We start from the raw sequence: 12,990 nt of genomic DNA, 5'->3' as shown, positions 1-12,990 counted from the left end.
GACCGGGAAGATCCCACATGCCGCGGAGCGGCTGGGCCCGTGAGCCATGGCCGCTGGGCCTGCGCGTCCGGAGCCTGTGCCCCGCAACGGGAGAGGCCACAACAGTGAGAGGCCCGGATACCGCAAAAAAAAAAAAAAAAAAATGTCCTTCCCCCAGCTAAACTCAACTCACTGGAATGATAAAGAGGTGTAGAGGAGACAGCTGTGGGGGTAACTTGGATCTCTGCTTACACTAGCAAAGCTCAGTGAAAATTCAATAGGAATAGTGAATCTGTTTGGCAGAGAAACACTGGATACGGCTCCTCTGTCAAATTTCAGATGATTTAAGAGAACAGCTAGTTTGAGATTCACAGACCTCTAACGGGACTAATCCTCGCTCCCTCAACCACAACAGTGGAGCAGCTGCCAAATCCTCGTTAGCTGCTGAGAATAGTGGAAGTGAGGCAGCGTTTGGCTTAAGAAAATCCAAAAAAGATGTCCGATATAAAGTTTACTGTTTCAGTTTCCAAGTGTGAGTAAAGGAGCTTAGTAGGTTGGGCTCTGACAAAGGCAAGGTGAGACTTCCAATTTTATCACTTGAAGAATTAGATTATCTATTGACTGCACATTTCCCTTATTTTAATTAAACTCACTATGGAGTATTTACAATTTAAACAACTGTTAACGTAGAAGTTAATTCATTTTACATGTAACTCAGTGTCTCAAATTGAAGGAAATTTTTCCTAAAGTGGTAGGTTTAAGTTTTCAGCTTAATCTAGTGAGGGATTCCTCCATCCCATGGGAATACATAGTTTGTTTTATACCAAGAAGTAGCATTCTCTTTATAGGAGATTTATTTTATTCTGCCTTCACTAGAATCGGCCGATAAAGGGAAGGATACCTATGCAGGATTAGTTCAAGATCAGAGCCTTCTCCTTCGCACGTGTGTGCAAACACGCAAACACACACACACAGTAAGTAACATTTTCCCACACTTAATCTCACAGTCACATGCTTGCTGGAGTCCATCTCACAAATACACTTCAATAGTTAGCCATATACATGTACATGCAGCAAGATGTGAGAGTTGCCCCAGAGTGATTAAAGGTGGTGCACATACATCTATGTGGGGAGGTCATTTTAGGGTATAGGTGTACACAAGCCAATAGGGCCATTAATTTGTAGGTTATATTTGTCCCTTTTCCCCCAAGATAAATAAATCAAATGAAAAACACACACTGACATCTTCCTGGGTGTCATGGAGGCAACTGCCTGGAAGGTCCACTTTTTTGCACTTCCGCTTTCCTACGACAATTTCATTTTGCCCTGAGGGGCCTTCTCATATAAGGACGGCTGCTCCTCGGTATTTCCCGCATTGCCGGTACTCCCCGCATTCCCTGGCAGCGAGGATTTCTTCTCAGAGGACCGGTCTTCGGGCTTTCGGGCAATCAGTAGGCGGCAGGTGAGCAGGATGCCGAACACCAGGGCATGGGCGTAGCGTTTGAGAGGATCACCGACTAGCTGGTGGAAGAAGAGCACAGCCAACACCAGCAAAAGTAGGAAGAAGTTGGCCACATCTTTGGGACGCCCAGGCACAAGGGTCATGACAATGCCACAGGCCACCTCAAGAGCACCAATGCTTTTGCGGAGGAGAATGGAATTGATCCCCATTTTCTTCAGCAGAGGGAGGGCTCGGACATAGCTCTTGTAAGCACGTTTCTAGAGTGGAATACCATAAGGAAATCGCTGCATTAACCATGGTTTTAACATTAGAATGAAGAAAACACAAGCAAGGTCCTTCTTCCCCACCATTCCCTTTCCACACCAGCCAAGCGTGTCATAGTCTTTTTTTACTGTGCCCCCTAAATAAAAGCCTTGTAATTAAGGAAAAAAGCAAGCAATCTGTTAAGGTCCCTGTGATTTAAACCTTAGTAACAGCACCAAAGGTAAGAGAATTTGGCTTTATAGTTTAAAAAAAAATTTTTTTGTGGGGGGCCCACACCATGTGGGCGGGATGCGGGATCTTAGTTCCCCAGTCAGGAATCAAACCCATGCCCCCTGCAGTGGAAGCACCTTTTATTTAAAAAAATTTTTTCTGATCATAAATCATAAACAACATTAAGAATTTAAAAGAAAATTCACTGGGCCCATAAAAACTGGTACTGATTAGCCATATCCACATTTTCTAGTGCCTACCTTGTCCAAACCCAGATGCATATGAATACCAACAAAAATGAGACAAGGCGGTAAAGCCTAATTTGGACTTCCCTAATTTGGAATCTGTGTTAATTCAAAAAAGAGCTGAGTTGGAGTTTACATTTGTGGAATCTGTAAAAATAAAAAAAGTGTGTGCTAAGCAAACAGAAAAATTTAAATGTATGCAAATGTTAGCCCCTTATATATCTTTAAGATATGGTAAGACAAAAATCGTTCTTATGATCATTGAGATAAATCCCTAGGATTTTACAAGACACTACTTTGATTAGCCTGGTTCAAGTTCATTAATTTTAATTCAATAAACATTTATTGAATACCTATTATGGATTATGTGATGGAGATATAGAGATGGATAGGGTCAAGAAGCTCTCAGTGTAGTGGGGGGAAACAGATGCATAAACAACATTATAAAGCAGCATGGTTAGTGGTATATAATAGAGTACTGTATAAGGTCTAATTGTAGCCCAAAGGCAGGTATCATGGAACAGAGAAGGGAGGCACTGGATATACTACAAAGTAATAGAATTATACTGACCTTAGAGTAATAGATAATCATATTTTTCATTATTCAGATTGACCCAATCCTCATTTTGTAGTAAATTGATGAGATTTTATCAAGTGTCTTTCTGGTTTTGCCCACTACTTTGTTTTCATGAAGTATCCGTTAATTCATTCAATATTTATTAAGTGCCTCCTGTGCTAGGCATTGTACTCGGTACTCCGGATACAGACATCAATCATTCAAAAGCCCTGCCTTCCTGAAGTTTGAGTTTATGAGAAGAAAAGCTATGGAAGTACATAAGTGCAATAAAGTGTTATGGGTGCTGAAATAAACTATGTAGTAGGTACAGTGGAGGCACACCAGAGTGGTCAAATCTCCCTAGATGGGGACTGAGAAAAGCTAGAGTGGAATCTTAAAAGAAGAGCAGATGTTTGCAAGATCAATAAGGGAAGGGCATCGAGGGCAGAGGAAGCTGGATGAGCAAAGGCCCTGAAGCACAAAATAGACTGGTGTGTTTCGAACACTGCCCCAGCTCAGCATAGGTTGGGGGAGGAAGGGGGAAAGGGTGAGACAGAGAAGACAGATATGAATCAGATCATGGACTGTTACGTTGTGGAGCTGGACTTTATCCTATAAGCCAGGGGAACAACATAATTTGCTTTTAAGGAAGGTCCCTCTGGAAGTAGCATGGAGGATGGATTGGAAGGGGTATGCCTGGAAGCCAGGAGATCAGGTGAGAGAACTGGACTAGAGTAATGACAGTAAGGATAGAGGGAAGGGGAGAGACTCAAGGATACTTTGAATGCACAATCAACAGGAATTGATGTCTCATTGGATGTGGACACTGAGGGAAACGGAGACGTCAAGAATGCATCCAGAAGAAGAGGGGGATGGGGCAGGAAGGAATGAGGAACTCAATTTGGAGTTTTTTAGTTGAAGTATCTCTAAGACACCTAAGTGGAGATGTCTAGTAGGCAGCTCAATAATAGAGGTCTGGGGTAAAGATACAGAATTGACAGTTATCAGTATGCCCAGGTAGAATGTATACAGTGGGAAAATGTGTGACAGACATTTAAAAATGGGAGGAGGAAGAGAATCCACAAAATAAACAGAAGCAAGTGTGGTCAGAAAAGTAGGAGGAAAACCAGGAGAGATGGGGTCAGAGGGGCCAAAAATTTTAAGAAGAGAATAGTTAAAAGCACCAGATGCAAGACAAGTATTACAAGAATCAGGCAGAAAGCCAAGCTGACCTGTCAGGAGCATCTGGTGTTAGAATAGTGTTCACACACTCTAGTTTGGAACAAATGTTAAGTCATTTCTCTAGTGAATGCACCTTTATTTCATGGATTAATTATCATGAGTAGCACAAGACAGTCCTTTATGAGTACTGTTTCAAGACCAGTGGTTTAGTAAAAAAAAAGAATGGATTTGGATTCAAATAGGCTTGGCTTCAAATCCCATATCTGTCATTTTCTAGTTGATGTCCCTGGGCAAATTATTTGCCCTCTCTGAGCCTCATTTTCCTGAGCAGGGCTGGGACTAAGATAAAGTAAGCCTATGTCCCCTGAGTGTAAAATTTAAGAAGGCACCAAAACACTCATTGATTAAGGTAAATAATATCCACAACAAATAAAATATCACAACTTTAAATAGAGGCAGGATCTGATTCTGCACTTGCAGAATACTGCCTCACACCTCTTCCGAATCCTAGCCCTGTCAGATCCTGTCTTTATTTACCTTTATTCACCTCTAGTCCCTAACCTGTTCCTGAGCATATAGTGAAACACAAAGTATCAGTCGTTCTTCCTCCCTCTTCCCATTTTAGGTTAAATCAGGGATTTTCAGAGAGAAATTAGGAGAGAAGTTGACAGTAGGCAGAGTAAAACCCTGGGCTGAACTGAGCTAGATCCATGTGGAGCAGAGCTGAGCCGAGGATTAGGGCATCTGGCAGTTTCCTCACTATTAACCTAGATGTCACCTGCCCACTCTCTCTCCCTCAACACTCTGGTGATGGTAGCAGGGGGACATAAGGGAAAGAAATCTAGACCCAAGAGTTTTCCTTAACACTTTTAAGCTAGGACCTTTTAAAATTAGCAACACAAAGCTCCCCAAGAGGCAGTTCCTAAATCCTAAGTGTAACCTTCTGACATAATGAACACAGGAAGCAGGATGAGTTTCTTACAGCCAGTGCACAGCCAAGATTTCCAGATGCTGACTGAATGGCTTCTGGAAACATTCCTTTTTTGCCTAGGGCTAACCACCCATCATTTAGGAATATATTTTTATCTATACTATAGTGAAATCTGTAGGCCAAATTTCAGGTCTCTAAATCAAGTTCCTATGACTTCAGTGATCATTGTTCTCTGCGTTTGCTCTAACTACATATTACTTTTTCAGTTGTTTATCTAACCTCTTAAACTGCAGCTGTAGATATTTTTATGCAGCAGTTGCCTCTTTCCTTCTTTTCTCAAGAGGAAACTGCATGTGGATAAGCCATTTCATCAAATCTTTAGTTCAAAGCTGAGTAGGTACAGATAGCATCTATTCTCCATGACTCCAGACAGGGAATGTTTAACTTGTTAGAGATGGGACTAAGCTTGGATGAGGTTTTGACAGTCTAGGAAGCCCTTTATTCTTTCTCCTGTGGAGTAGGATAGAGACATCAAAAGTATCCTACTATTGCCAGTAGCAACAATACTTGGTCTGGGCCACCTCAATTCCAACAACAGAAGGGTCATGTGTCTTAAGGCTATAGTAATTAGATGTCTAACGACTTTAATTGTTCTGACAGTAAGAATAAAGGGAGTTGACTGAGTCACTCTCCCAAAAGGCTCTGGAAGCTCACTTTGTTATGTCTGTTTCTTTTTCATTGCCATGACCCAGACCCTGAAACCATAGTTTCCTTATAGGGGAAGGAAGCAGGAGACAGAAGGGTTTAGTCAAATGTTTCAAACCCCTTTAATCAAAGGCAGTCATCTAGCAATATCCTTGGGCTAAGACAAGCTAAATTCCAATTTTAGTTTTGCCCCTAAATTGCTTGCAGAAAATTACTAAGTATTTTATTACCTCAGTTTCCCCTTTTGTAAATTAAATGAGCATTTTGGAGATTTGGTCAAAGAATCATAACGTCATAGCATCAACCAAGGGCCACACACACATATTTTATCATTAATGAACCACACAATTAGAAATCCATATGTTTGCAAGCCACAGTAATTCTTTTAATGATAATAGCAATGATTCAAGCAGGTCCGTTTTTATAGTATGAGACTATATGATTCAGACATGAGTCAAAAGCATATGGAGCCTTTCTTTAGTTATACCTTTTTTCTTTTTATCATTTATTCTTCACAACACCCCAGGGGCCATGATCTCATATTAATTACATTAAACTTGAGCAGCTCACAACTGGTTTACTTTAGTTCACTTATGCTAGTTAGGTAAAAGAAAAAAAATTAGCTAATATACTGTATAATTCCATTTATATAAAGTTCAAAGACAGGTGAAACTAACTTATATTGTTGGAGTTGGGATTTACCCTTGGGGAGGTAGTAATCGGAAGGGGCCAGGAGGGAGGTTTCTAGGATGCTGGTCATGTTCTGCTTCTTGATATGGGTGCTGGTTACACAGGGGGATTCTGAAAATTCCTCAAGCTGTATACACTTAGGTGCACATTTCAGTATGTATGTTATACTTCAATACAATTTACAGGGAAAAAAGTATATGAAAGCAAAAGAGGACACTGACAAAAATATATTTTGGCTAAAAATCTCAGCCTGGTTGATATCTTAGATCATAAAGGCTACATAAGTGCTGCAAAATTTACTGTTTCAAGTATGATTTTCCTGAATCTCTGTAGGAAAAATAGCCATATGTGAATCATAGATCATTTCTTAAATGCAATAATAAACCATCACATGTTTAATTGCCAAATATCCATGTGAATGAAAAACACCTTTTAAGCAGTTCTACCTTCCACTGTCACATAATGCCCACCTAAAAAGGAAGCTGGCAAACCTGGTCCTACTAACCAAGGTGGATCCCTCCCAGATCGCATCTAAGGGGAGAAGGGTCTGACTTCCACTGTCAGTCAAAAGTCGCTCTGAAACAAGCACAGCTGTTGGCCATTGAGAGGCTATAAGCTCCCTGGCACAAATGTCAATGTAGTTTAGCTTAGGATGGCTAGCTGTGTGAACTAAGCAAAGTCATTTCACATCTCAGGGTCAGTTGCCTCTCTGAGGGAATAAATGTGCTGTACCACCTCAGAGAACAGTCTAAGCATCAGTAAATTACTATCTTATTATTATTACCTTAGTATTATTACCTTATCATTCCAACTATTATGTAGTTGGAAAGCAATTAAATAGTGTGATTGGAAGTATAAAAGATCACCTATGGACATTAAATAAACTGCCCAAACCTATCTGGAGTATTTTCCTAGGGCTACACAAACCCTGGGGAAATACCAGAGGGCATTTAACTATAAATAAGCAAACCATCCAAATCCACAACAAACCTTCCCTATAAGGGGATGCAAAGAAGTGGCAGAGACCTGCCCTGTCAGAGACTTGCCCTCTCTTCCTCATGGTCAAAATCCTTTAGCTTCAATGTGACAGGATTTGTGGTGTTTTCTTACTATTTCATTTGTGGCCCTTTGTGCTTACAGGATAGAACCACTGTCACAAAGAGCTGAATACCAAATTTAGAGCAACATTTAGTCAGGGGAGTGGTCAGTCGTGTTGAATTCACGTGGGATTTAGAGTACTCTATAATGACACTTGCTAAATTGGGAGGTATGGAGTGACACATACCAAACAGGCTATTCAAGAGAGGCATCCGGAAATTCTGCATGGGATCCACTGTGTATTACCCAGCAGCAAGTGTGGAGTTTTCTATATTAGCTGACTGCATAGAGGTCTGTTCACCATGGCATAAGGAAATAGCATCTTGCTCTTTTACATGCCTGATTTCAATCCCTTAAACTGGCCATTTGAATTAGTCAGGAAACCACTGCGTAAAACAGAATCAATTATCATCACCTCGACCCAGAGCATTTCTTGGACACCTACCATATTCATACACTGTACTAGATGCTTCCATACGTAATGTCAGTTAATATTTACAACAACTTCCTGTGGTAGGTTGTTATCCTCATTTTACAGATGAGGAAACTGAGACAGACACTAAGAGTGTCAGGTCTTGAACCCAAACCTACATGACTCAAAGTCTGTACTCCTTCCACTAACCTTTCCTGGCTTCTCCAGTAGAGACAGGAAAGAAGTTCATAGTCATTTGTCTGTCTGGTTTTTAGCAGTGATTTTCTATGAAGGGGATAATACCTAAGCATAACACTAATGGCTTTAGAACAAGAAAAAATAGTTGACAGAAAAGCAAAAAAAAAAAAAAATTCTAAATTTGAAAAATTGGTTTCGAAGTAAAATGAAACCCCAAAATATGGGATTGGGGCAGTTAAACTGGTACCAAAAAAGGAGAAAAAATGTGCCAGATATTTTCAAGAATCGGTTGTAAGTTCTGACATCCAAAAAAGCAGTTGTAACCATTAATGACTCCTCTACTGGGAATACTGAGTCACAGACTTGGTTTCTAACCTCTGCTCCAACAGCAGCTTACCCTAGGATCTTGGATAAGTCGTTAAACTTGCTCTGTTTCAGTTTATCCATCAGAAAAATAAGCATAACTTTAAAAAATAAATCTACCTCACAGAGATGTTTTAAAGAATAAACAACAAGAGCAACAACAACACCTTGAGATTTTATACAAAAAGCCACTGCAGTCAATACATGACTAACTCCATCAATGCAGAGGAATCACTCCTAAATGCAAAACAGAAAATCCCAGAGAGTCATTCCAGCTGATCTCTGGTTGGGCAATAAATGGCTTCTGAACTGCATCATCAAGAGCCAACCAGAGAAATCTGAAGGGTGGTGACAAGCCAAGACAATGCTACAATGACTCATTCATTCACCCAGCCACTCAACAAATATAAACTGAGCAACTTCTTTGTACTAGAACTGAATTGTCCCCACTCCCTATGGATTCAACAATAAAGCTGGGCCGGCCCAGGCACTATGCAGTGGGCCCTATGCCAGAAAGCCATCTCTAGCCTGGGGCCCAATGCTCAATGCAGGAGGGGACCCTGGAAAACGGCGGTCTGAAAATCCTCCTCAAGCTTCATGCTACTGTGAAGTTTACCTCCCAGCTAGATATAGTTCTTCCATTGCCTCCAGATGCCCCTGAGCACAGAAGCACGGAATTGTGCATACATACACACACACAATGGTTCTGTACTGCTGTATTAGATTATACCTATTTAAATATGTTCCTTTGTATGATATGGAATCTTCATATATTTCTTCTGCCTTTCATTAAACTGTAATAGACAGCTCCACGCCCTAGGAAGAAACCTACTGCAAACCCATTTGTGGCTGGTCCTCCTCATGAGCTCCTGCCAAGCTGATAGGAAGCTTCCCGGTGACTCCATCTTAGTTGGATTGCCTGCAAAACCTAACACTGTACTTAGGGTGCAGCTTGGGAGGCCTCTAAAGCAGCTGAGCAGGATATAGGGAGACAGGGAGTATACTGAAGAAGGGTACTATGTCCCTAAGGCAAGGGAAAGTTTAAATATATCCAAGGCACACACACATAAACATATAAATGTATGCATATATGAAAAGGAAAGAAAAGAGCATATGCATTTATTTATAATCTAATGCCAAACTACTGCTGCCAAGACAAAAATATAGTGGCAATTCCCCTCCACCCTTTCCCTCTGCCTTTGGTGGCTTCTGCTACCCCACTTCCCCTCCCCTTCCCAATGCAGGCTGCCTTGGATACTCATTTTGACCTGATTTCAATTCCATCTGGTCAAATGTTCTGGGAGGAGGGAAAGGGGGAAGGAGAAACACATTAGGATTTGCAACTGGGGCTAGACCTTGGCCCCTGAGTCCCAGCCACCCTCCCCGACACCAAGGTGATCCTGTGGTGAGAGAGACATGGGAAACACCAGCTCAAACCCTGAGACAGAAGCCAGAGCTGCCTGCAAACATTTCTGAGCGTCTACAATTTGCCAGACTCCATCCACTTGCAGCTCACGTTGAGGGCCTCTGGAAGGCTCCGCAGTGAGCTCCAGGAGAGCTATTTATTCCTGTCAACTGTCAACGTGTGGGTCTATTCCTCCTTGCGTTAGCCCTAATGGGGAATCCCTCTTGTCTTTCTTCTCTCTCTCCTGTTCCTCCCCTAAGCTCTTTTCCTTCTTGACCTTGAGAACCCATTAATGGGCTCCCTCCCATTACTGGCAGCCTGGCAAAAGCAATGAGAAGCAGGTTCTCTTCAGCTGGGGCAGGGAAATGAAGAGGCAAAGTGACAGGGGGAGAAGCGAGAGCGGAAGTGCTGGAAACATCCCCTGCCATCACCTCGTACTCCACAGCATAGGAACAAGTCCTCTTCACACCCAACTGTGGAGAGCAGCCCAGCCCCCAGGTTGCAGAGGAGATGTTTTGGCCATTCACCTTCAGGTGATTCTAACTCTGCAGAGGGGAAAACCTGCAGAGGGCCTGGCCCTGGGCATCCACGGGAGACAAGGTGGGGATTAAGGACTATTTTGCAGGAGAGGAAAAGCAGACTTTGCAGATTTTGCAGATTAGCCCATATACAAAACAAAATAAAACAAAACATCCAGCCCTCCCTTGAGAGAAGGGGAAGAAGCAGGCTCTCTGTGACCTTTATTTGGGTCAAGTCGGCTTTGTCTCAAGGATATAGACACACGCCCAGGCGGCTAGGGGAACACCATCGGCTCTCCGCCAGGGATGAGGAATACCTTCCCCGCCCCTCTTTCCTCCTTGCCTTTTGTTCTTCCGCAAGATAAATAAACTCTCCAGCTTGCTAAACTCTTAGCTCCAAGGGAAGGAATCAGACTTGCAGACTGGCTGCCGGGACTTTGGGTGTGCTGGAAGGAGGGGAGGGCTCCTGCCAATGACAGGTGTTACGCAGGTCTCAGCCCTCCGGTTCACTTGGGGGTGGGGGTACTCACTGGGCAACCCCTCCCCCAACTGGCATTCAGTGGCTCCAAAACAGTTGCTCCCGGCATAGCCTGCAAATAAAATCGCTCTCATCCAGCTGCTCCTTCCCAGCTGCAAAGTTGTTGGGGAGAAGGGAGGGTCCGGGGTGGGGGTAGGGGTGAAAGGGCTGGGACCGTGGACCGGGAAGAAGGGGAGAGGTACTCGCCATCCCTTGGGGGTGCGCTCCTCATCACCCGTTTGCTTCACTTACCATCTCACTGTAGGCATCCTTGCTGAGCCTGGGGGTCAACTTGATAGTCCCCATGAAAACAAAGAAGAGTCCCAGGGCCACTGAGAGTGCCACGACGGTTACGGTTCTAGGGGATGCCATGGGGTCACCAAGGCAGGTCCCGACTAACACTGCTGCTTTGCGCACCCTGTCTAAGGCGCAGGCACTTAGCACAGAGAGAGCTGGAGGGACGCTGCGGAGGCAGCAGGCAGCTAGAATGACAAAGGGAGAGCAGGGAGCTCGAGGGAAAAATTGAGAGACCGAGATTCAACCTCTCTCACTACAACAATCGCTGGGTCCTAATGCCCTACGCTTGCTCCGCGCTGGCCAAAAGCACAGTCTCGATATTAAATGAAGTCCTAAACTGAGGTGGAAACTTCAAGTCTTAAACGGGGGAAAAGGTAGGTTACGCTTCGAGTTCAGTCCCTGGGCTGCCTCTGCAATGAGGAATTAAGGAAGACGGTTCTATCACTTCGCACCAGGAGTGCTTTTTATCTGTATAGTCCTTTAATTATTCACCCCCCTTTTCCAACCTCTCCCCTTCTCTCTCCTTTTCCTTTCCCTCAGTCAAAACATTAGTCCTCAGAGTTGGTGGTTTCTGCAGTTGGTAACACTCGAGGATAAATCTGCAAAGTTGTCCAGCTTGATTGCTGCCAAAGAAGGCTTTATCTTCCTCTTCCTCCAAAACCTTTCATGGCTCCCATTGCCCAGTGGTTAACTCCAGAATTTTAAAATTGGCATTTAAGGGCCTCCACATTTTGACCTCTGCTTCTCTTCAGAGGTTTATCTTCCAGTAATTCCCACTGCCACCCCTCATCTCCTGTCCACTCATGGTCCCATCCAACCTGAGATTTCCTACCTCCCCTACATTCCCTTTCCCTGCTCTATCACTCTTCATTAGCATTCAGCCTTTTCTTCAATGTCACCTCCTTTGCCTTCCCTGATCCACTGCCAGCTGGATATGATTTCTCCCTCCTCTGATTTCCTGTGATAGGAACCAATATTTATTGATGATTTACTAAGTGCTAGACACTTTCCTTGACTTGTATTAACTAATTTCATCTTAACAGCAACACTGTGAGCTAGATATGAGTTCCTATTTTATGGATGGGACACTGAGGCACAGGGAAGTTAAGTAACTTGCCCAAGAGTATATATGCTAGTAAGTGGAGAGACAGAATTCAAACCTGGGCAGTCATTTCCAGAGCCCAGGTTCTTATCCATTGCTCTACTGCCTCTCTGTATAATATTTTGCATCGTAAATAGGGCACTTACCTGATACTGCCGAGCACTGTAATCACACAGTGTGCGCGTGCACGTGCACACACACACACACACACACACACACACACACACCTTTTTAAGAGGCAGTGTTCATTAAGAAAGAGAGAACAGTCTGGCATTAGACCCTGAAGGTCCAGGGTTTCAATCCCAGCTCTACCACTAACTCTGTGAACTTGGATAAGTCATTTATCTGAGCCTCCATTTCCACATTTATAAAATGTGAATGAGGGCTTTCCTGGTGGCGCAGTGGTGGAGAGTCCGCCTGCCGATGCAGGGGACGCGGGTTCGTGCCCCGGTCCGGGAGGATCCCACGTGCCGCGGAGCGGCTGGGCCCGTGGGCCATGGCCGCTGGGCCTGCGCGTCCGGAGCCTGTGCTCCGCAACGGGAGAGGCCGCGGCAGTGAGAGGCCCGCGTACCGCAAAAAAAAAAAAAAAAAAAAAATGTGAATGAAAATTCTGCCTTAAAGGTTTGTTGTAAGAATTCCATGTTAGTAAATTGCCTAGCACAGTGTCTAACATAATGATACCTCAATGGATGTGGTTCTCTTTTTGCTTCTTCCGCCTTCCTAATCCACTCCACGACTAGTGTAGATTATAAGCATTTAAAGGGGAGGAACAACTTCTGTATATCCCCTACAGTACCTAGAACAACCCCTGTTGTGCACCAGATCCTAATATATCTTGATTGGGAAAAATTTGATG

The 12,990-nt window shown here is 43.5% G+C and overlaps 1 protein-coding gene across 1 annotated transcript; it reads right to left on the bottom strand.

The window, feature by feature from the left end:
• Positions 1–1,284: 1,284 nt before the first annotated feature.
• Positions 1,285–11,107, bottom strand: TMEM35A (transmembrane protein 35A). Its single transcript, XM_065901321.1, has 2 exons — positions 10,988–11,107; positions 1,285–1,698 (listed from the first exon to the last, which is right to left on the bottom strand). Exons 1-2 carry the CDS (start codon positions 11,105–11,107, stop codon positions 1,285–1,287), a joined length of 534 nt encoding a protein of 177 aa, XP_065757393.1.
• Between the last annotated feature and the right edge of the window lie 1,883 nt (positions 11,108–12,990).

Source organism: Phocoena phocoena, chromosome X (assembly GCF_963924675.1).
Source record: "Phocoena phocoena chromosome X, mPhoPho1.1, whole genome shotgun sequence".
Classification (NCBI taxonomy): Eukaryota; Metazoa; Chordata; class Mammalia; order Artiodactyla; family Phocoenidae; genus Phocoena; species Phocoena phocoena.
Note: the sequence above shows the minus strand (reverse complement) of the source record. Positions and strands in the feature narration are given on the sequence as shown.